Below are 24,922 nucleotides of genomic sequence, written 5' to 3' on the forward strand. Positions count from 1 at the left end.
TCTCGACAGTGCCCAAAGACGCACAATTTGTCTTCGGTGGCCGAGTCTTTTTTGTGTGGACTGTTGCGCTGTTTTCGTTTCCCGGGTCGGTCTCGGTGATTTTTGCGAATATTTATTATGGGCATCCTCGGTCTGTCCAACCAACAACACGACAGGAAGAGGTAGCAACTAGAGCTCGCAAGAGCAGCAGTCACGACTCGACTCGTGCAGGACCCGGCGCTCTGGATCGTGCCGCTGCTGAGTAGTGGTTGCCACACTCAATCCACAACCCATCACCACGAACCAGGTCCAGCAATCCCGCTTACACTTCTTTCGTATCTTGGTGGTCTCTTGTCTCGCTCGTGGACTTCTCAAATTTCGTATTGTAAGATAATTCCCCGGGCAACCTGGGGCAACGAAGGCGACAGAGCAGCGGAAGTAGGAAGCAACAGTGGCGTTCAGTTTTAAACGGCGTGGGGAAAGCGAGACATAAAAGCTAGCTGCGAATTTCCAAATGTCGTTACGCCCCGAGCCCCCGACCTGTCAGTGGCTACTTCCTCCTTTTGACTCGTGCGTCGATTGCTCCTTCTTGCAGACGATTTGGCTTGTGCCTCTAGCTCCTTCCTGTCTACTCCGTACTTCTCCGCCTTTCCCCTCAGTTTCTGGGCTCTCCACTGCCTTCATAGACTCCTCCTCATCCCTTTTGCTTCCTCTTCTTTTTCTTCTTTTAATTCTTAGTTTCCTTTCTTCTCCTCCCCTTTCTTCACCCCTTTCTCCGGACCATCACCTTGTTCTGCTGCGACCAAACCACCCTCAATCTTTTGTCGCTCGCACATCTTCCTTCTTTTTGCTCTTGTTCTCCTTTCACGCTCACGGCACCTCCACAGCCGTGCATAACCTCCCGCGTCTTGTCCGTCGGCAAAACGTCAGCCTCGCGCTCTCTCCACACAGTCTCACGTACCATCTCACTTCTTTTTCTCTCCGCCGTGTAATCAAACCACAACGCTGCCATGTCTCCTTCAGACGTCGCTGCCGCGATCGCGAAGCTCTCGCCGCCGCCACCTCCCGGCGCCCCGTACGCCGTCCCTGTCCCCAACAGCGCCACGCCCAACCGCTCGCCTGTGTACAGAAACTGGCGCTTCCGCGACTCGCCACTGCTCGAGACCCTCGACGCCAGCGTCGAGACCCTGCACGATGCCTTTGAGGAGTCCGTCAAGTACCGTGGCAACAAGCAGTTCCTTGGTTGGCGTCCGTGGAACCCGGCCACCAAGACATACGAGGATAAATTTGTCTGGATGACGTACAACGAAGCTGCGGAGCGCCGCAAGAACCTCGGTGCCGGTCTGGTCGAGATCCACAAGACGGCTGGCGTCACGGCCGACAAGTACCCCGTGGGCATCTGGTGCCAGAACCGCCCCGAGTGGCAGCTGACAGACCTTGCTGCCATGTCCCAATCCCTGTTTAACGTGTCGCTCTACGACACCCTTGGCCCCGACACGACCCAGTACATTATCAACCACTGCGAGCTCAACTGCGTCGTCTCCTCGCTGACCCACATCCCTGCCCTGCTGAAGCTCGCGCCCCGTGTCCCGTCACTCAAGATTATCGTGTCGATCGACGCCCTCGACGCCGGCGAGCCCGCGGGCCTCTCCAAGGGCGCCCTGCTCGCCAACATGGCCAGCGAGCACGGCATCAAGATCTACTCGTTGGCCGAGGTGGAGGAGATCGGCCTCCGCTCGGGCCGCGCCATGCGCCCGCCCACCAAGAACGACACGACCACCATCAACTACACCTCGGGCACGACCGGTGACCCCAAGGGCGTGGTGCTGACGCACCGCAGCATGCTGGCGGCCATTTCGTGCTCGCGCGCCTCGGGCTTCATGTCCCCCAACGACACGCACATCTCGTACCTGCCGCTAGCGCATATTTACGGCCGCATGTGCGACTGGTCTGCGATTGCCATGGGCGCCCGCATTGGCTACTTCCGCGGCGACATTGCTGGTCTTGTGGACGACATGAAGCTGCTGCGGCCCACGGGCTTGTTCTCGGTGCCCCGCCTGTACAACAAGTTCAACTCGGCGATCCGCACTGCGACGGTCGAGGCGGAGGGCTTCCGGGGTGCGCTCTCGCGGCGTGCCGTCGACGCCAAACTGGCCAACATGCGCCTGCCGCCCGGCCAGGCCACAAACTACCACGCGCTGTACGACCGCATCTGGTCGCCCAAGGTGCGCAAAGCCGTCGGCCTGGACCGTGCTGTGTCGATGGTGTCGGGCAGTGCCCAGCTCGACCCGGATGTGCAGACATTCCTGCGCGCGGCGTTCGGTAACAACTTTCTGCAGGGTTTCGGTATGACGGAGACGTGCGCCGTCGGTTCCGTGCAGACGCGTGGCGACATGTCGACGGGCAACATTGGCGGCCCGCAGGGCGGCTGCGAGTTCTGCATCGAGTCGGTGCCGGATCTGGAGTACACGGTCGACGACAAGCCGAACCCGCGCGGTGAGCTACTGGTGCGCGGCCCGATCCTGTTCAGCGAGTACTTCAAGAATCCCGAGGAGACGGCCCGCGTTGTGGATGCGCAGACGGGCTGGTTCCACACGGGCGACATTGTGGAGGTCAACGCGATGGGCCTGTTCAGCATCATCGACCGCAAGAAGAACGTGCTGAAGCTGGCGCAGGGCGAGTACGTGTCGCCGGAGCGGATCGAGAACGTGTACCTGGGCGCGTGCCCGCTGTTGGCGTCGGCGTTTGTGCACGGCGACCCGATCGAGGCGGCTCTTGTGGCGGTGTTTGGCGTGGATCCGGAGGCCTTCGCGCCGTTTGCCAGCAAGGTGCTGGGCGGCGACAAGACCTCGATTGCGGCTACGGACCGGGAGGCCCTGAAGAAGGCGGCGCAGGATCACCGGGTGCGTGCGGCGGTGCAGGCCATCATGGACGGCATTGGCAAGAAGCACAAGTTCAACGGATTCGAAAAGGTCCGCAACGTGTACCTGGATCTTGAGCCGTTCACGGTGGAGAACGATCTGCTGACGCCGACGCTCAAGCTGAAGCGTCCGCAGGCGGCGCGGGCGTTCCGCAAGGAGCTCGACCAGTTGTACGCCGAGTTGCGCGAACAGACCACGTCTAAGCCGAAGCTGTAAGGATGGCGTCTGCTGGGTCGTGGGGGTGGAAAATGGAGTGTTGTAGGCTGGGATTGATCTATATTGCTTGCGGTCGATCGTCAGCAGCGATTCATAATTTTTTTTTTTTTCCGGTGAGGGCTGAGTTCATTTTCTCATATACGCCGTTGTGTACATTTATATTGCCTTCTTGTCATTTTGGATTTATTTTGTCAGAAACACAAACCTGTTGTGGAGTTAATTCAAATGTAAATCGCAAGTTGAAATCAAAAAGAAAATGGGAGTGACCAAGACGTCAATGTTGGAACAGGGGGGAATAAATAAATAACAAGCGTGAGAATAGAACATCAATCGCCAAACCTCACGCTTCTCGCCTGCTACGATACAAACCTTGACGGTCAGGAAAGCAAAGTGGTCACAATGGTGGGCAGTAACGGTACGGATGATAGAGGCACCTGTGTCCAGATACAGATTGCTTGTCCCATTATCGTTATGCCTGACCATGGGGATCTTGGTCAAGAGAGATAGTTGGAAGATAAAAAGTTAACCAAAAGAAAGAAGCCGAAAAAGAAAAAGACAAAAAGAAAGATGTAGACCTTGAGACACTGAAATGATCCCACAAGAGGCAGGACGTTTTTCTTATATCGTAACAACTGGTCCCTCTTGCCAAGCCCTTTGGGTTATTTCTTCCGTCGGATCTCACGTCCACGACTCTCTCCAACACACTGGCAAACGAGCTTATATACGTAATACGACCAAGTACGGCTTACTCCGTACGTCGTAACAGACTCCCGAACCGCCGCATATTACAATACCCGTACTTTCGGCGGAGGTGTAACGTTCCGTAGGGCACATCTTCTGGGCGCTTCGTTATTCCGCGTGTCGTGAGACGTTGTTCTCATAGGCCCTTGTAGGCGCTGTAATCAGCACTAGAGCCATACATACGGCCTTCGCAGTTGCTAGCTCTTATGTATTACTATCTCATCTGGGGCCTCCACCAAAATCATCCTGTATTACTTTATCGTTCCACAATCACCTTGTATACTTGATGCTGTCTCGATTTCGTCCGAGGTGTGATACAGTCGGTTTTGAGACAAACAGTGCGTTGGCAGCGTGTGTTCGCATGGTTTTAATCTCACGGTTATGGGGTATTCTAAGGCTGTTCATTAGGGGACTGGCGGTGTTGGGGAAGTTGAAGTTGGGGCCCTCTGCGTTCGATTTACAGCGTCTAACTAGCATATCAAGCAAACCGTTTAGCGCTCAGCGGTCAACACTCGGTGCTGGTGTCGCAATTATTTGTCCTCTCTATCATTACTTAAGTGAAAGCGATAAGTAACTGGTACTTTAAGAACAGGTCACCTGATCACATTGGCTAGTTCAGATCTATTGTTTTGCCTGCTTAGAGAAGCTCAAACGTAAAACGAAAGTTGGACTATACTCTGAAGGTCCGGTTCGAATGGTAGAAAAGTGTCCGTCCGATATGTGGACCAGGCTTCGTTCTACTTTAACAAATAGCAGTGCCGGAGAAGCAAACGAGAACATAATATCGAAACCGCCACACCGTCACGAAGGACGCAACTATTGAGGCGTTTTTTACGCCGGCATGCTCACCTATTACGTTACTGCCTTGTTTGTCCCACTTACGACGAAAGCTTGCCAGAATTCACCTTGGCCTTATCATTTTGGGATTTCAAATTATTTCTTATTACAGGCCAATACAACGCTAATTAAATAAAGGACAAATTACACTTTAGCATCTACGCCACATATGCAGAAGCCTAACAGACGACTTGATGAGTGGATTTCCAAGTCTATCTAAGCCCTCTTTATAAATGACTTAATTCATTACGGAGCAGTCAGATATCATAGTTTTAACAATTTAATACTTTTTAATACAACTTAACTTTTAAAATACAAAACTTTACGTTAGCATTTCTCAGTTATTAAAAAGTTGTAAAATTATACATTAAATTAACGTTTGATCGGACTTTTGTTATTACATCCCGGTCCCACTTTAATAAGGCGGCTACGATGGTAACGTCTTCGAAATAATGTCGATTACGGCAGAGTGTGTCGTTTTATATCACATTTACTTTACTCGAGCACCTTAACTGTGGGTTTCCGACGTGCTTGAAACGGCCATTGCTACAACAACAAGTCGCCTGCAGAGCAGGACGGGCAGAGACAGTGATAAAAACCAGACGCGACAGGAGCTCTATTGCGGGCGGGCCAAACCCCTCGACCCGCCCCTTGTATGAGTCGTCTGGTTGTCGTTGACAATGGCGTGGCCAAACCACGCAACAAACAGTCAACAGTTTAACACCCATGGCAGCATCAATGGCAATAGCGCTGGCAATAACGCTGGCAGCAGCACCAGAAAAACCAATAGCAATGGCGCCTTTCATAGTAGGCAGACCAGCGGAAGCCGTATCACCAACGACATAACTCTGGCCACGGAGCTCACAGGGTCCGCCGTCATAGCCAGCCCGCCTTCCAGCCAACTGTCTATCGACAACAGTACCGGACGGCCGGCTTTCAAAAACCCGTTGGGCGCTTGGAAGTCGCCGTCACCGCCGGCGAAACGTCAGAAGACGACGGGGCACCCTAGGTCAGCAGCGGCAGCAACAACACCTATATCGGCCTCGATAGGAGTTGGAGGCGACCTCCAGCCCCCGTCTTCACAACCATATTCCCAGTCGTCCCCTCTATCGTTCCCGCAAAAGTCGCCACAGCCACTGTTGCACAAACCAAAGAGCCCAGGCACGTTTTCGCACGGCCAGCCGACACCGGGCGCGACGTCAACACCGGCACGTGCCCCGGCGCAAACGCCAATACGGCCGCCAGTGCGGCCCGTGGACTCGGCGAGCACTGCGGCCAAACGACGCACCTCTGCCCCCGTCAAAGTGCGGGAAGCTACGGAAGACAACCGGATTGTTCTCATCATTGATAGCGACGACGATGGCGATGAAAATGACAACGATCGTGTCGGCGCCAGAAACAAAGGCCCGACTCCTGTCCCGGTTCCGGCCGTTCCTACCGTTCAGACGAGTGCCCTTCCAAAACACGTGCGTCTCCTTTGCCCCTTTGTTTGTTTGCGTTCGTCACATTATTCACTTTATATACTCTCGCGGTTGTCGCTCCTTCCTCGACACGTTTTCATATACCGTGTTTTTATTTATTATCTCTCCTTTTAACATTCACTAACACGTCTTAGCCTTCAATCCCTCCCGTCACGCCCATACCTCTTCCCCTTTACGGCCGCCTGTCAGGCTCGTCAAGTGCAACCAAAACGGCAGGTGCGAGGCCAAGCGTCCCGCCGAGAGTTACGCCCATCGCGCCTCCCCAGTTCATGATGCACACTGCGAACGCAACTACCTCGCGGCCAGTAAAAAGCCCATTTGAACCCACCCTTGTCAAACGGCGTCCATCGGACGAGAGTATCAACAACAACATCAACGGCAAACGTCACAACACCCCCGAGGCACGGCCAACCGCAAGCCAGGGGGCCTCTTTTTCCCCCGCAACGCCTATACCAGTGACGCCCGTGAAGCCTGCCACGACGACTGGCCCAACAACGTACGGGGCGCCAGCACCGGCCCCGCCGCCGTCTGCCATTGCAGCCTACGTCCCGTCGGACATTACCAGCCCTGTCATCCACCGCCATGAGCCACGTTCGACGAGGAAGCCCATCGAGGAGCACCTTGAGCCGGCCGTCAACGTCGACATAACACCGGTAAAGTCGACTACGCCTACGCTATTGTCTCGGAAGCAGTCGAAAGGCCAACGCAAAGGCCAGCAACCAAAGACGCACCAGCACTTTGTTCGCTACGCATACCTGACTCACCGCCCCTACCTGCGCTCGTCCCACCGCCGCTTCGTGGCACAAAACTACCACGAACTACCGAACCTGTTTGGTTTACCTCGGACTACCCAGCAGAGAGGACAATCCACCGCCGCCGCCGCTGCCGATCCTTCTTCTTTTCAGTCACCTTCTCCATCCGTTGTCATTCACGTTGATTTCTTGCCAGATGAAATCCACCATCTACTTGACGTCGTCCGCTTCGTCCACTCTAACGCCGGCGTGGGCGTGGGCGTGGGCGTGGGCGTGGGCGTGGGCAGGTCGTCAAAACAATCTGCTGGCCAGAAACACTCGTCTGCGGAGCGAGAGCTGAAGAGTTTGTTGCGCCGCCAGCCACCCGAGTTTGAGCTGCTCGTTGTAAACAGCACCACGCCTGCTCGCCTTCCAGGACGTAGTCAAAAGGACATCTTTAGCTTTCTGATCGATGCCCGCGCTGGCAGCATCAACTATAACGACGGTAGCGGTGGAAGTGTTAGTAGCAACAGTAGCTACAGCAGTAACAAGAGCCGAAGCAATCTCTCTAACGCAGAAGCACTGGCTCCGGCTCTGGGCGGACCGTCCGTATTGGTCATGAAACGCAGCGACCGTGCTGCCTCCTCACTACAGGAAGCACGGGCGGAGCGTGCCACAAAGCTCAATACATTCATCATGATGCGTGAAGTGGCCGGCCAGCGGCCCGTCCAAGGCCGCTCGCGCCAGCTGCTCAACTTTACCAACGCGGTCCGCACCGTCCGCGAGGACGGCTTACGCCTGCGAAACGAGTGGACCAACCTCGCCGGCGATGTCTCGACTGTCTCGTGGACCTCAAAAGACGCCTTCATCTGCGGCACCACCACCCACATGGACGAACGAAACCACCAATACAACCGCCAGGGCAACCTTGCTCTGGGCTCGGTCAGCGCTGGTACCCTCCGTGGCTACCCGGACCACCGCATCGTCCGAACCCGTGTCATAACAAATTTAACGAACCCTACGAACCCGACACAACAACTACAGTCCGGCGCCGACGATCCGTGGCTGTACACCTCCGTCGTCTCGTCCGACTATGATGCCACCCATGATTTGGCCTTCACATCCGGCTTCGACAACAACGTTGTCGTGTGGAAGGTGAGCAAGGACGGTACCTCCATGGCCCGCCAGGGCATCTGGCGGCACGAAGGCAAGGTCAACTTCGTCGTTGCCTCCAGCGGTATACACTGTCTTGTGGCCACCGCCGCCGACGTCCCCGTCCAAGCCGTGCGCGTCTACCGCCTGCCTAGCGTGCAGGAGCGCATACAAGGCAACCGCCAAATCTCCTATAAGATGCTCTCGTGCTCGCGCATCGTTGACCTCGAGGGCCGCCCCGTCCTCACCGACAAGTGGGCCTACTTCCCTGCCGCGATCCGCTGGGGTCTGTCCGAGACCACACGCCACCTGCTGCTGGTCGGCTACTCCCCCCGCGGCCTCGACATCAACGCCGAGGACGATGACATTCCTGAAGATCGCCGAAATTCTGGCGAGCTTTGTCTGTGGGACGGCCTAACAGGCGAGCCCTGGCGCATCCTCGGCGCCAGCTCCCAAAACGTCTTTGAGGTCGCCTGGCACCCCACCCAGGCCTGCTTCGTCGCCGCCACCGCGCCCACCGTGCACCAGGCCCTCGAGCAAAACGCCCGCACCCAGATCCGCGTTTTCCGGCTGTCTGTCAACAGTGAGTATGGCGGGCGCGCCTACAGCGAGGTCCAGACGCTCGACTGCTACGCCGACGACATCAACGAGCTGGCCCTACGGCCCAACAGTTTTGGTTTCCTGTATGTCGCCGCCGGCTGCACCAACGGCCACACCTATGTCTGGGACACGTCGCAGGGCGACTACCCCATCTACGACCTAGGCCACAACGCGTGCATCGAAGAGCAGGCGGGCGAAAAGATCTCCGTCGAGGACACCGGCGTCAAGTTTGTTGCCTGGGGCGAGACCCCAGACCGGCTGTACACGGGCTCGTCGGACGGGGCAGTCAAAGTGTGGAACATTCGCACACATGGCGGCTCACGACTGTCGCCGTTTGTGCGCAACCTCTTGCAGTGCCCGGCACCCGTCTCGTTTGGCGCCTTCTCGCCCGACAAGTCCAAGCTCGCTATTGGCGACGCCAGTGGCCGCGTCTCCCTCCTGTCCGTCGAAGACGGTATGGAGGAGGACGACGAGGACGGTAGTTTCTTGAGTGACGAAGAAGAACAAGAAGACGATGTTGCTGGGACAGAGAAGACGCCCCAAGGTACCCGTGTCAATGGCAACCTCCAGCGCAGCCATCCTGCCCATCTAGCGTTCAAGCACCACCCGCCTGAAGTCATACGCCATGCGACTCCTCCGCCACCATCATCGCCTCCGCCGACCGCAGGGCAAAACCCCCTACAGCAGACTCCACCATCCGCCGCCACTATCACTTCCACTACCAGTGCTGCCAATGGCGATGTGGACGACGAAAACGTTGCCATTGCGACAGCCCGGGCTTTCCTGTCCTCGGGGCAACTTGTCATCGTGCCCGACCCCACCGTTGGCGCCGTCAAGGGCCCGAACTACGCCGACACCAATCTGTTTTGTACCGAGTGCCACCGGGACAAACGGCCCGAGCTGCCCTTGCTGGCCGAGTACGAGCGTGTCCAGCAGGAAAACCAGCCACGCGCCAACACGTCCCCCTCCCGGCAGCGAGCCTTGCGCAGTGTCTATCCGGACGTGGCGCCGGCCACCATATTCGGTTCCTCTGCCTCCGGTGTGTCCGTCCTCGGCGCCCCGGACCCATTGCAGGCCCTGCAGCGACAAAATACCATCCGTCGCGTCCAGGTGCTGCACGCCAGAAATACAGCGTGCGACCTTGATGTCAACAGCCTGCCCGTCGAGACCCGCGAGGCCCTTGAGCTGGCGGACCGCGCCGCGCTGCTTCACATTGATGACAACGACTACGACTACGGCTTTGACTATGAAGAGGTGCCGGACACTGTTTGAGTGCGTGTGATGCGTGCCACGATATCGCATTCTATGTAACAATACGCCTATGCTTTTGCCGTTTATATCTATACCCATTTCCGTTGCAATTCTTTCGGTTCTTTCTCTCTGTTTTGTTTTCTTGCACATAAATGATAATATGCCTTACGATAGCCATTGCATTTCGATAAAAAATCAAAAAGTGAACATCCAAAACACCTACTGTTTTTCGTCTGACCACCTTGCCTTTGTGTGGTGACAAATGACGACCCTTTCCTCGCACTGTCTTTCTTCTAACCCTGTAACCCGAGCCATTTCTTGGCCAAGGCAGTCACACTGGTAACCAGCCAACTACAGGAATGCCCTGCGAATCAAGGCAGCAGTGGAGGCTTTGCCCGTTGAAGGTAGGGGTGTACTGGTGTGCTGATGTACCGATGTGCTGGATGTAAGACACGCCGCGAGTTGTGCAAGCCTTGACTGTGTGACCACGACGAACAGTGAAAGGTAAGATGAGACTGGTGCGATACGAGGGGATCTTGGGGGAACGAAAGGTTCTTGGCAGAAGACGTGACAAATTATCAACAGTCATCCGTACAGTTTCATGCTGTCGTTCTTCTTGGCTGCGTGACGTTTCCTCTGACGAGGTAATCCATCGTACGCTCCCCTTGGCTGTCTCGCCTTCTCTCATTCATTTGCTGTTGGACGGATCGGACTCGTCCCGGCAACAGAGGAGGGCCTTGTCCTTGCATGGGGTAGGTGCCAAGGAAATTCATATATCTGAAATACGTTTTCATCCCAAAACATGTATGATCCTTTCTGGAAGCCACCTGGGAACGCTCTGGTTGCATCCGTACAATGGTCAGCAAAATGCCTTGCTTTACAGACAGGCTAGCAAATACGACTACCGGGGCGTCTGACGTGTAGACAAAAGAACAACGTATCAGGCCGCCACGTCGGTAGCGTCGGGTCGATCTCTGTCCGACTCGCACGGCGGTCCTCCGGCCTGCCAAGAATTTGGCGAAACGGATTGTACCCTCGTTGTGGCCTCACGGCCAGCGCATGTGCCCCCATGTTAAATGACCGGCGGTTCTCTTTATCAGAAGTTCTTTGCCCGTGTTGTGTAGATCGTCTATTCCGTGTGTCTATTTACAGCACATGACAAAACGGTTCGCCCTGCCCCAGCCTCTTTCCCCCATCTTCCCCTTTCTCCCCCCTGTCTTGGCGTTGATGATTTACATCTTGGGTTGTCTTGTCCTTGCCGAGTCACTGTTGTGACAAAACAAAGAAAGGGATACAAACGACAAGAGGGGGATCAATTTGGCTTTCTTGTGTCGACTTGCATGCGCCAAGACGATAACAAATGTAGAGGCAGAGAGGGTCTCGCCCGAGTACAGATAGTATCACCGTCAGAGGCGGAAATGCAGTCTTGGCTCGTCGATCATTTTTCTTTTCTCACTACCCAGCCTTGCCTTGCCTCGCGAGTGCCGGTCACCAATGGCGCCAGCCTGTCGGGGATGCTGGCACAGCCTCGTTTTGTTTTCATGGCCGTGTTCCTGCTTCGTCTTGTCTTGGTCTCCCTTATGCCGTTGCCCTTTCTTGGTATTCTTTCTTTTGTTCCACCTCTTATCTATGGAGAGCCTGTCATTTGTGGTCTCGCTTTGTAAAACATAGACGAACGGCTTGATGTTCCGACATCGTAGATGCCATCATTTCACGAGATCATCCCCTTCGGCCTTGGTATCTCTGTCATTCGTCTGCCAAGTCTCCGTGTTTGAGCGTCTAGATGTATTTCTTTGTGGATAAATATACACACATATATAATGTATATTTATTTACTTGTCTATTGTTTGTTTTTATGTGATTTTGTCGGCTCCAATATTTAAACATGTTCGCATCAAATATTTCTGGCGGGATATTCTCAAACAGGACATGAAATAATCACAAAAATTAAAAGTCGATTTATACCCAAAACACCATCAAAACCATAACTAGCCGTGTCACTGTAGATTCCCGGCGCTCCAAGATGAACATTGCGGTATGAGGTATTACACGTGTGTTTATGAAACAACATCCGTGAACCGGAAAATCAACAGGTGATGTTCCTTTTCTTTTCTACCGTGCCGAGACCCACAACCTGTACGGATGGAAACGCCTGGTCCCATCCCTTTCCTCCTCCCTTGGCCAGAATGGCATTTCACAGAGAATACCATGTTATTTCTCCGCAGGGCGTACATCAGCCGGAGAAAAAACAAATACAAAAAAAACAGCAAGGCTGGGACTATCCAGTCTGACAGGCACCCTATTGGCTGCTGTGCTCTCTGACATACCCTGGTATTCCTAGTATATTATGCCGAGAAGGATACGCACCCAAAATATGGCAGCCAATATCCCCTATTACTGGGTATTCTTGGCGACGCCCATCATTGCCTCTGTGAAGTGAGAGACAGGCGATCTGTTTCCTATTTACTTCCCTCTTGTTGTGCCCGGTCACATCAATGGCATCTGGGTTAGAAGCTGTCGTCTGCTGCACACGTCCACCGACGCGCACGCTCCAGTAATTTGCTCTGTAAAGCGTTGCGATACCCTGTGCGCACTTGAAATCTCACAAATACAGCACGGATGACACCGTGCTCCCTGTATGGGTGAATGCACCACTACGTAGAACATACCGTCTTACAACGAGAGTGTTACGGAATATTCCCGCAGGGAACGACATGGACGGACGTCAAGGTGCCAATAGGCTTGGTTCAGGTGTCGCGTCCCTCGTCGTGAGCACGTCCTCTCTGGAAATACAGAGTAACACGTCGTACGCTCAGGCTCAAACCCTCGAACCGTTTCCATATGAACATCGACAGCAAAGTTGTACGTACGCTCACTCTTAGGTAGCTTATCAGGATCCTCGAGCCCCCGGTTCGTAGATAGATATTATCTTGGTGCCGTTTCTCCCTTGTTTGTTCCAACTGGGTGCACGGCTCTGTTTATCATCCGCACACAGTGTTTGATCCCTCCATCAGTTCGGATGAAAGAAGTTCTCTCTGATTTGTCCCTTGAGGACAAGGAAAAGAAGGAAGAAAACGTCCCGTGCACACAGCAACCAACAAGACCACCGTTTCAAATGCGTGGACTTGGGCCGAGCTGATATTGGACGGCTGTTTCATGAAACAAAAATTAGTCAATAATACGGTAGTTTACAATAGTACAACATAGTCGTAGACGGTTTCTTCCTAGCACTCCTAACCCAGTTGCAGCCCAATCCGAGTGCGCCCATGGTATGGTTACTGACCCCCCTGTCTGCTTTCATTTTGCAGTCTCCCACACTGTTCACTGTTCACTGTTCACTTTGTTGCTCGAAGCTGAAAAGACGCCATGGCTAAATAAGGACAACAGAGGCTTGACAGACGCAACCTACCAGAGTTTAGGGCGGTTTTGGATCGCAAAGGTAAACAACATCCAAGCCAAGGGCGCTTCCTTTGAGAAGACCACCATCGTTCGATATGACGATGCGCGTTCCTCACTGACAGAGAAAGCCCAAACGAGGCAAGGCGGCTCGCTGCATTTCTCAGACATCATACCACGGGAACGTCATGTGAATGGGACCTGTCTGAGATTATGAGTGTTCAACATAGCCATCCACAAATATCCGTAGCCATCCGCGGCCTATTCTTGCTATCTGTGGTTACGACGTTTCATGGCTCGACCTGTCCTTATCACGTTTCGATAATGCCACTTCCAGGAATAGACGCAGTGCCACATAGTCACCAACGTCGCACGCGCTTCTTGCTTCCCTTTTCTCTTCTAACCTCCCACCTCTTCGTGGCTGGTCTGATTTATTTGTTTTTCAACTGTCTCCTTATTACGGCTCCCCGCCGCAGTAGCTTCTGCACCTCTGCAAGGTACCCTTTGACTCCAGCTTCAAAGCTTCGTTCCGTCCAGAGGAGCCTCGCGTAGGGAAACGACAAAGTGGAGCAACAAGACCGGATTCATTCTTTCCTGATGTGGCATGGCTTGGCGCGCCTTTAAATTTCGAAACATTTCCGTGAATTATTTCGTGGCTTGTCTGCTTGTTTTCTTCGATACCGTCGTCATTTCTGCTCGAGGACCCCCTTTTCTTTCGTAGCTTGGGACCTTGGACTAGAGAGCAACTGCAAAGCGGCCCTTTGCAGCACCGACAGTGCATAAGTGTTGCGGATCTCGAGGAGATTGCTTGTGGACAGTAAGCGGAGCACAGTTTGGAGACGCCTATTGATGACGACCTACGCAGTCCTGAGACGCAAGAAGCAATGAGGTAGAAAAGACGTTCAAACAGGTGACGCGAGACGCGTCAATGCCACCAAGCCGCAGAGAGCCACACTGACAAGATGCGCTGGACAAGGGTCTGTCCCCTGTCAGCTACGGTGCTATGGAACGCGGTTTGATCGAAATTGACGAGAAATGATCCGCGCGCTGGCGATCGACCGCCCGTTCCTCCGCTGGTCTGAGCGTTCTTTATTTTGCTTGTGTTGTTCTCCCAGTTGCCATCTTTGTTGCACTCAATTGCCGAGGGCTTACCAAGCAGTTTTCAATTGGACCGGGTACATCAGGCAGTTGAATCGCCAAGTTTTGATATTGACTGAGCTTGACAGTGAAACGGAACGACTGGGCTGACGATTGTGGATTATCGACATAGCTCAGGCTGGGTTGCTCTTGCCCCGTGTGCTCCTGCCTTCTCTACGATCCGCCGTACATACCGAAAATGGTCTTGAGAAATACGACGTGGAGAGCAAGCGAAGCGAGGCAGGCACAAGAGACGGAAAGAGCGGACATGGTTGACAGCAAAAACGACAAAGTACCATGGTCCCACCAAAACGGCTCAAGAAACGGGTACAGGAGCATACTTTTATTTCGAAACACGTCGTCCAGAGAGGCCGAATTTTCAGGACCTCTTGTCCATACTCCGTACATCGTCTGGACAAAAAAAAATTGGTCGTGTGCCCCTACTGCCCGTCCTGCACGAAGCGTTCATGTGCGGCAAAGTGAAAGCATTGCTCTTGCCGTCCCGTCTTTTCCCACCTCTGTACCTCCCTTCTTCTTTTTGGTGCCGGTCTGATCTTGCTGACCGCCAGAGCAGCGCCTTCCTCCCCACACGCCTGTTGCTTGGCCCATGGCCGTTCCTTCATCATCAAAAAGGAAATCCGCGCAAGCATCGCGTTACTCGTGCATCGTCACTGCTCTTTCCCTCACGCTTTCTCCGTCTTGTTGAGTCTGCTGCCGTCGACGTGTCCGTACGACATACAAAGCACAGTCAAGCACTGCACCACAGAAGCTAACAACAGCCGGCCTTCCCGTTTTGCTTACTAGCGCCAAACAATGATTTGGTTTCGTCATTTTATTTGTATGTTTGTGTTGTTTTGTTATCGTCGCCCGCTTCCGTTTGCGCCGAGGCGCCTATTGGTGCGTGCAGCGCAAACCAAAACAAGAAAGAACTCTCAAGACGGAAAGTCCGTGGGAAGGCAAGGGCGGCAGGCGCAAGGGACGGAAAGAGAGCGCTGAAAGGGAAACCCGCCGAAGTGTGTCTTTCGCACTGTATGCATTTTACAGGTCTTATCTGATTTTATGGGGCACACTTGCGCTGTATTTCATTACCCAGGCCCGTCAGGCTAACTGCCAGATGCGATACGGAGTACCCATACATACTACTGGCGTACTCCTTAATCCCTCTCTTTTTCTCGCTGTATTTATTAGGCTGGTAGGAAGGCGCATCCTCTGAACAGGTAGGAGCGACAATCTCCATGGAAGTGTCGGCTCGCCTAGTGCCGTTTAGTCGAGTCTTTTTTCTCGGTCGTTTCTTCTTGTCGGCGCCGGCGCGCAAAACATGGCGCCTTTTGGGAATTTATTTTCTTCCTCCTTTTTGTCATAAAGAAAAAACGGGGCGTCTGGGCGTTCTTCTCTTCTGCTTCTCCGGGACGCCCCACAAGGAGCCTTTTAACTCACTGCACCGTTTTGCTGTATTCCAGGCGACAGCTCGCCTCAACGCCGGCGCCTACTTCAGTGTTCGCTCTCTTTCGCTTCGTTTTCTTTGCCTCGTTCTCTGTTTCCTCTTCCTTTTTCAAGCAGCATCATTTTGTCTTTTTCAGTGTAGCCACCACTTTGTACATTTCCGATGCCGCTGGACTCGGCCATACCTCGTTTTTTATGTGGAACGCCTCGGCGCACTTCTTTAGAAATCTTCAGAACTCGTCCTTTGCCTGTCGCGGTCCCGGTTTAGGGTCCTTTGTTGTCGAGAGGCACATGGTGACCCCTGCCCAGGGCATTTCCTAACCATGTCGTTAGCGAAAGGGCCGTGTTCCGACGGGAACTACAGGTGGCGGGCTTTCTCCGTGCTCCGTTGCTGGCACAAATAGCGCCGCCGCTTCCGTGACGAAGCTATTCTGTTGTGGCCATCTTCTATGAACGAGGTCGTCTTTTCCCGTTCTTCGCTCTAGCTGCGGGCGGCATTGATACCACAGGGTCGTCGCCTGAAAATTCAGACGTCGTCATGGGCAAAAATGGGACAACAAAAGGATGTTGACTGGACACGCGAGGCGTTTCCTAAATAGAAAATGTATTGCTCCGTAGAAAGACTACCCTCGCAAACTCACACTCTGGACGACGGATTTGTAGCTTCGCTGACCGGGCCTGTATCCTCTTTTTCTCTGTCCCCCGTTTCGAGATGTCCTGCTATATAACTCCATAGCAGACTCGGTGAGAGAAGGATAAGTCATAAAATGAAAAGGGAGGGACCCATACGATTAGTTGAGGAGGCACTGAGACACGAGAAGGCACAGAAAAAAGGCTCCTGCTGCGCATTCCTGGCTGCTCAACTTGAGTCTGCCGCGTCTTCCGTTTCCGGCCACACATCGTCTTCTTTGCAAGTCCTCTTTGACTGTCCACGCCTTGTCCAATCCTAAAAGACTCGTTTGTATGCGCTACATGTCGACATGGGGCCAGAGTATCTTACATGTACTGCCGTGCAGGTTGCATTGGACAATGACGATCGTGCACAGGGCCACAAAAAAACAAGAGTGGAGCCTTCCAAAGACCCCTGCTACGAATCAGCTGCAAAATGTGTTGAACCATTTTCCGATCCATTTTACGATGCACTGTGGCAATTATACCAAAAACGGAAGCAGCTTTGTGCATGCCATTGTACGACATCGTTAACAACGCGCTTGGTCCAACGGCAGTTTGAAGCACTCATCCCAGTTCGCGATATTGGGGAGTCCAAAGTTCAAATGCATGTTGCCAAGGAGATGCTTCGCTTTTTTCTGTGCTGCATATCGACATCTCCGGCGTATGAGTACGACGGCTTGACTGGAGTCACTCGTATTGATTATTTTCCGACGTGTCCGCATTATTACATCTGGGTCCGCTGCCTGTTTTGTAAATGAGATTGTCTTTGGCGTAATTCCAATCCTCGTGAGCGGATTGGCGATCATTGCAGACCCCAAGGGAAAGAACCAAATCAAATATTACGAAATGATGATTACGAAATATAGGTTGGTTTGTATGAGTACTCCGTAGGACCGGAGGGGCGGTAAAGCCTTGATCCGCTCGTTGACCAAGGACTGCTGCCGGTACAGAATTCACATTTGCCGTCGAAAGAATGGCGAGGCAAGGACATGCCCGTGAACATTATTCGTTTCTCCTCGGTCGTGATTTTCCTCCTCTTTGTCGTAATTTTTTCCCCGATAGATTTTGCCTTTCGATATAACTAAGGCCGAATGTGAGTGATGGGCCGAGTCGACGGATGCGTCTTAGGCCTCAACGAATGAAGAAGAAGGAAATAAAGGGGGAACCACTTCGCGTCTCGCCGTCTCGCCGCTTTCCCGACCGTCCGTTCTGTTCGTTCTTTTTTCTCGGTTTATTTCTGCCAAGACTTATGGAAGCCAGCGAAGAAGCACGTTAGAACATTTTTTAGTCGATAAAGTACCAATGTATTATGGAGAATTTAGCCCAGAATAGGTAAGATGCAAACGGACACCGTGAACCAACTTGACAAAGCAACATACGTCCTGATCTTGAACAACACGGGAAGGCGGTCAGCGTCGTTCGGGGTGGCGAAAGGTAAAGATCTGTTTTCTATTTCGACGAACTGCCGGTGGCGTCTCGTTGTTAGATTTTGTCGAGAGGCTACCCCTTCCCATTTCTGGATACGCGGCCATTTGAAGCTTCTTTTTCGACAGAGCATTTTATGTGGAATCTCCCATATGTCATGCAGCACGCCGAGTCAAGACAAGTAAAAGGGAAACTAGACAGCAGTATAGCTTAGCTGCAGCGCAGATTCAACCTGACTTTTCACTAGAGAAAGGGGAGAGGCCGGTAAACAGCAGCTTGCATCACCAAACGGCCGTGCAAAAAAGAGGTTCAGCAAGGTAAAAGGCGCAATACCACAGCATCTCCAGTAAATCAGGGGGACGCAACAAACGGCACAAGCGCCCCACCTGAGGCGATATGCAGCCCTGGGCAGTTTGCCCGTGAGTGCCGCGTCTTTCCTCGGCCGCGAACGTGTGGAAATCTAGCGTTTATCGACCGGCGGTAAGAAGAGCCTAACGAGCCTAGCTGTAGACCCTGGGCCAGACCCTAAATTTTGACACCGACTCCTCTAGGGGGTTTCCGGGTTCCGGCACAGGTTACAAAGGCGCTGCAAGAAGGAAAAATGGCAATTATTATGGGCTGCGATAAACTTGCCTCGCGCTTTCCAGTCCTGGGCGGCACAACATTCATTTGCGGCGACACCGAGCCCGCTATTTTGTTCCATTTTGCCGCCTGTGTGCTTCTTTCCCTTTGTAAAAATCCGGCCATTGACCGCTTTTTCCCTTTCTAGGACTTTGCTTTGCACACTTTGAATTGCCATTTCTGGAAAGGGCCAGTCAATTAAATCGCCCACGGAAGTCGGAGACTAACAGTAAGGGCGAGCGACTACCGGGTACAAATAGCTTGATGTACTATCTTAAGATACAACAAGAAGGGAGACATGCTGGCACCCAATCTGCCAGTCCTGTCATCGTCCCCGACAGATGAGTAGCGAATATATTTCGTATTAGTCTGCTAGACAATGCTGTCAGCTACGTCTTGGAGTAAGAACAGAGCCGTTTGTCAGAGACAAGCAGCGCCAGTGCTGGACAACATCGTCCATGCAACCCCCGTATAAGCCGCTTGCCTTGCCTCACTCGCTTACACGTGGTTGATACGACTCCGCGTTGCCTTGTTGTTCGAGTCAGTACGCCCAGTGTACCTTGGGTGTGTAGGTGTGAGCAAACGAATCACGGCCTGTGCACTTTCTGTCCATCTCACAGTGATTCTTTGGCCGCCTCTCCTTTCTGTCATGTCGCCGTGGGACGATGCGCCTTTCCTACGACGAATGCCAGCTTGACCAAGGTTTGGGAAAAGACGGATCAGCAGCACAAAGTAGCTTCCAGCTTGACTTATTCGTATGTGGCAGGCGCCAGACTGGTTTCGAGCAAAGCACTGGGCCCGGGTACGTCGGATGGCTGCATTTTGACATCGGCTGGGGCCCACTGTCAAAAACTGGCGGAGGAGAAATGAGGACATACTCCGTAGGAAAATATTAGTGGAGATGTCTGGCGAGGGAAAAGCTTTTTTTTTTTTGCGGCTCGCCCCCTGTACGACTTAATGGGTCCAACCATTTTCCCTCACCGTATTGAGGCGATTAGCGGCTGAGGCCCATGACGTATCTCCACCAGGGGAGGAAAGCCGATGTCCACTTGCCGCAACCGGACAGTGTACTGTGTAGTGCTTGCGAAGGCCAGCAGCGGCAACAGCGATGGGAAAGGCCTTCATTCTACGTATTACCATTTTTGCTGTTGTTTATTCCAAGGGCGCGCTCCTACCCCAGCCACCCCGATGGTACCCCTGGTAAACGAGCTGCTGCACATCATTCTTTGCTCGATAAAATGAACAATATATGGGTATGCTCCGTAAAATACTGGGGCACGGTATTGACAGAATAGACGTCGGTGGGCGAATTGTTGATTTGTCTGGACGGTCTGGGGGAAGAGGTCGAATGTCTTCAGCCTTCCGCTTGTCTCTTAAAAAAAAGGAAATAACAAAAAAAGACTCACACAACGTCTGCCATTGACCAACGAACGGCCGCCGCGGGCTTCTCCTGGCTTCCATCTTCTCCAACGGCAGCAATCCCGAGGGAATTCTGGGGCCTCGCTTCGTCCCTGCTCCATTCATCCAACCCTCCATGTTCTTCTAGACACGGCTGGCCCTGGGCCTTCCCGGCGAGCTGCCTGGCCTCGTGCTTTCTTTTTCCTGTTTGAGAAGGTGAGCAAATGCAAGCCGTGGCCAATCACCGTCATCGACTGTGTTGCTTGTCTCGTGGATCTGTTGGACAGCATCGTTCGATCACGAGTGACCACAATGTGCACTCGCTCGCTGTATAATCTAATATCAAGTAGAATACAGGGTAAACCACAGATTAATGACATCAATTAATCAATATTTGAACAATATTTGTACAGACAGTTGCGGGTTTCCCCGGGTGATCTTATATTAAAGCTGTGGTTTTTGTGTTGTTTTTCAGATAATATTTTCTCTTCAAAATGACGTCGAAATTAATATATTAAAAACAAAATACAGCACAAAAAAAGAAAAAGAAAACAAACAGCAATTCCACGGAGAACACCTCACTCGACATCCAGCCCGGTCCATTGTCGTCGACGAGTTATTTATCACTGCTCCCGGTCTGATGGAGACACATACAACGCCGTACTCGCCACAGCCCGCAAACGCCCGCCACCCCAAAAAGGACATTGACCACATGACACGGGTCTGGGGAAGGAGCGGGAGGGGAAACGTAAAAATGTAAGAACCAAAGTGTTCACCGACGCCCGGCGAGCCTTTTTTTTGTAAATCGACGTTTTGTCATTTGTCGTTTTGTCCATAAAGCGGTGAGGGTGGTCGGGCAGTCGTGAAAAGAATGTTGGCGTCTTCGCGTTGTCCGCCAACTACGAGTCCATAATGCCTCATTATGATGGCTACCAAACTTCACGTTGCGCGTCGTACATCTAGGGTCGTCTTCGGATGCCGGAATCGGAAAGGAAGGAGGCTGGGCGGCCAGCGAAACGGCCCGGCAGTGACGAATCGACCGTCGATGGACGAGGCCAGTGTAGGAGCCAAAGGGCTCTGAAGGCGAAGGTTGTACGTGAGCAAACGGCCAATCACTGGAGGCCCAGAAGACCCCATTCCAGCAAGAGTGGTGTTCCGCGGAGTTTCGAGGACGATCTGCAGACGGGTGAGAATACATGGTCAAGAAAACATACGGACCAGAGTCACAAGAGGAAAAAAAAGCGGCACTGTGGGTTGGCAACATCAACAACTGTTCTCGTCTTCGCGCTGTCAAGCGGGAAGCTGCAGGGACGACGGGTTCCAGCGGCCCTCAACGATTCACTACTGCAACCTAGTTTTCACTGGCCTCGCTAGCTGGAGACGGCTTAATCTGTACGACGTATTGTTCCTCCCCAGTAATGCGGGACAGGCCACCTTGAACCCTGCAACAGGATGGGACAGACGGCTGCAAAGATGCTCATGCTCTTTTGCCTATCTTGCAACAAATCGACTTCGAGACGAGAGACGTATACTGAGTACAATAGTAAGATACAGTGCGGGCTGCCCCCAGCAACGCACGGCCTCACTCCCGGATCGTTTTGGCCAAGACTTTGAGAGTTGGCAGACTGTGCATCGCACTTTACGATGTAATACGATGCGCAGATGTGTTCTTGGCAGGTCTTGGAGGATGTGGCACGTCGCAGACAGAAAGCAAAGGGCCAGACAGCGCCTCTTTTAAAGAACACGGGCGAGGCGAGCGCAAACAAGACCGAATGCATCAAAGAGAAAATGAAAACGAAAACAGCCAAATAGGAATAAAAGTGAACAGAACTAGCTCCTACACGATGCCAGGCCAAGAAGTCTTGGTAGAGAGTAGCAGCCCATGGTGGGCCAGTCAAAGTTCGTTATCCGTGCATGTTACAATATGGGCGATGAGGACTGGGAACCATGAACAGTGAGAGGATGAAAGCAAAAGACTGAGAGATCAGAGCAAAAAAGTGACAGTGTGAGAAGACAGTCAAAGCAACAAAAAGTGGAGAAAAAGAAGGGGGGGTTGGAGAGCACCTTCGCTCCCGGCCGACTTAACATGGAGGAGGGTGGAAATAAACAGGATGTGTTAGACAAAGAAGGAAAGAGAGCTACACAGCGAATCACAACAGTCGATTGGAAGGATTTGGCTGGTGGTGTTTCCCTGTTTCTCGTCGCTGTTGCCGATTTCCCATGGGGACCTGGGGGCCTTGGGCCTCGTACTGAGTATGGAGGTTATTCCTGCCAATTTCTGGCAATGGTCCGAGGGCGACTTTCTCGCAATACGACCACATGGAGTATGCACGATGGCTGCGATCTGTCACTCTCTCTCGCGACGTCGTGTACCGCCTGCGGGCGCGATCGCCTACGAGACACGAGAGATGGAGTGGGGATTACGAATTGGGCGAAGCAGTCTCACGACCACTGCATTGCCCAGAGACGAAGACGTAGACAGCGTCGAAGACGAGGCCATCGTAGCACTGGTAAGAAACAGGGAAAGTACGAATTACCACGACGGAGAGCGTTGAAAGTGAGCCGACAAAGAGGAAAAAATGGCCACGGAAATCGGCCAAACCAGGTACTAGAAACGTGCAGCAGCACGGCAGCGCCGAAGGTTCCGATTTACAGCCAATGACTACTCTCTGGTTCCTGCCAATAATGTCTGCCAATGGTTCCCGCCAATTAGCTGTCTGAAATGTTGTGCTTGTCAATTGCTGCGCCCCGTAAATCGTAAAGAGACTGGAATTGCTGGACGAGACGACTCTGGCAGCACTTGCCCTCGTACTGTCCACTACGCCATTGGGCGCAACCACTACGATCTTTCACTGACGCAATTGGAATTGCGTGGGCATAAAATTACAGCGATGTCTGGCCGGATCAGGAAAGCGCCGCCCAGGCGCGCGAGTGCTGGTGAATCGGGCTTGGACGGGCTTGGACTTCTTAGGCGGTCGGGGACAACGGCAGCCTGTATTCTTCGTCGCCCATCAATTCTCTGATGGCGATACATACTTGCACACCTGCATCGCCATCGAGCAACATGCATACATCTCTTGCACATTCTCGTCCGGTACAGTTCGGTGATTGCTGGCTTTGATTTCCAGTGTCAATTCATGCCCGTGTCGTTCCTTCTCCATCTACATCGAAGCACAGTTTCTCGGCCTGTCCAGAGGCAGGAGCGACGGGGACAGTGGCCGAAGCCGATAACAGCAGTGGCCCATTAAAAAAAACTCGAAACAAGACACATAAATAAGGGCATAATAATCCAATCATAAATCCCGCAACTGAGCGACTGCAAATTGTGAGAGAAACGAGCGAGAGGACCAGAGCACAAAATGGGAACAGTACGAGGGTGGACCTGCGCTACCAAGTACCTGACTGATGCGAGATGAGGTCGTCTGGGGGAGAATGTGGGTGGGGCAGGTACACGGAGGCTAGTTGAGATTAATGTAACTAACTCGTGCCGGCGAGCCATCCTTTTTTGTTATGGTTCTCAGTTTTGGCTGCCGGGTACGACGTAGCTTGGGAGGAACAGCGCAACAGTGCGAATCTCGAGGCTACCGCACATGCTGTATCCACGAGGGCCCATCCTGTTACTCTTGTTAATCCTGGCGCACTCGCGAACCGCGTGAGAAAAACGGCACGATACAAAAGAAGAAAAATCAAAACAAAACAAAACAAAGCTCGGAAAGACCAACACTGTGAGTGCGCACTTTGTAATAACCTGTGCGACAACAAATACAGGCCTGAATGTAGCCAACGTCCTGTAAGAAAAGTTATGCGACACACAGCGTGAAGACAGAGCGCTATGAGCTTGCGGACCAGATACGAGATCCAATGAAATGGACGCGTCTGCTGACAATTCTGCGCCGCGGCGCGCGGAGACAGCCAAACGTGCTTTATTTGCATGCAACTCCACCAATGCCGGCCACTCCTGCCCGGGCGGCGGAGGTCGTACTGAAAGTTGCACCGGTCTTGATTATACAGGCGCATGTGTGCGAGCGATGCTCACAGGATTACGAGGCGCCGCTTTCACAGTGTATTTCGATTGCAGTTGCGCTTACCCTCCGCTGTTCCTGGCCTGTGATCTCTTTCCGTTCATGCTCCGTCACCCGGCCATATCAGACGTTTCAGCGCCGTTCACCCTTCTTGTTCCGGCGAATGCACAAAAGCGTTGTTCTCAAAAGCCCTCCCGTAAGTTTGGCCAAGCCACCGCGGTGTGTATTTTTGTTGCCTTTTCCGTTTAAAACAGATGGCAAAAGAGAGGTTTCCTGCGCACCCCGTATCTCAAGCGGCACTGACACACAAACCAGTGGGAACCAACACATGTCAAGCCTAATCGAGTTAGTCCTCGTGCGTGTTGTCACAGTTGGGATCGAGTACAGTTGAACACAGAGCATACCTCTGCGGCAATGAAAGTACAGTGCCGTGTTCCGCCCTTGGTGCTAAAAGAGTGCCGTTTAGGCCCTTCCCGTATTTTGGGACAAAGAAAAAGAATACATCGTATGAGAGGCGATGCGACGCAGCCGAGTGAGCCCGCCCCAACACTGCGAACTGAGGCGCTTCCCACGAATAGCTTGCTCTCTCCCGTGTCCGTGACATTCGCGACGATCGCCCGTCCTGTTGTGATGAGTGAGCCAGGTCGGTGCACATGGCCTGGCCCAGCCCAAAACCAATCGCGCCTTTTGCCGCAGTCACAGCACGCATTTCTTGGGCGTAGATCTCCCACATTTGGCTACTTGTTGTGGCCTGTTGTGTGTATTATTATGCCCCAGAGGAGGGCAGACTACTGTTAGTATGCTCGTAGACTGATTTGTAGAATGCCAGATGGCTCAACAAGGACTGTCAAAACAAATGCCAATGCCAGAGAGAGTTGCTTTTCTTTTCTTTTTCTCTC

The 24,922-nt window shown here is 52.9% G+C and overlaps 3 protein-coding genes across 3 annotated transcripts; all 3 read left to right on the top strand.

Moving 5' to 3' along the window:
• Positions 1-989: 989 nt before the first annotated feature.
• Positions 990-3,116, top strand: SPSK_08737 (long-chain acyl-CoA synthetase; the record flags this gene model as incomplete). The annotated part of the gene is made up of 1 exon (XM_016735325.1): positions 990-3,116. The coding sequence occupies one exon, from the start codon at positions 990-992 to the stop codon at positions 3,114-3,116; it is 2,127 nt and encodes a 708-aa protein (XP_016588196.1).
• A 2,258-nt stretch (positions 3,117-5,374) lies between these two features.
• Positions 5,375-9,930, top strand: SPSK_08312 (WD repeat protein; the record flags this gene model as incomplete). Its single annotated transcript, XM_016734915.1, has 2 exons — positions 5,375-6,160; positions 6,310-9,930. The coding sequence occupies 2 exons, from the start codon at positions 5,375-5,377 to the stop codon at positions 9,928-9,930; spliced, it is 4,407 nt and encodes a 1,468-aa protein (XP_016588197.1).
• A 12,404-nt stretch (positions 9,931-22,334) lies between these two features.
• Positions 22,335-22,556, top strand: SPSK_10209 (uncharacterized protein; the record flags this gene model as incomplete). Its single annotated transcript, XM_016736754.1, has 1 exon — positions 22,335-22,556. One exon carries the CDS (start codon positions 22,335-22,337, stop codon positions 22,554-22,556), a length of 222 nt encoding a protein of 73 aa, XP_016588198.1.
• Positions 22,557-24,922: the final 2,366 nt, after the last annotated feature.

Source organism: Sporothrix schenckii, assembly GCF_000961545.1.
Source record: "Sporothrix schenckii 1099-18 chromosome Unknown Cont44, whole genome shotgun sequence".
Lineage (NCBI taxonomy): Eukaryota > Fungi > Ascomycota > Sordariomycetes > Ophiostomatales > Ophiostomataceae > Sporothrix > Sporothrix schenckii.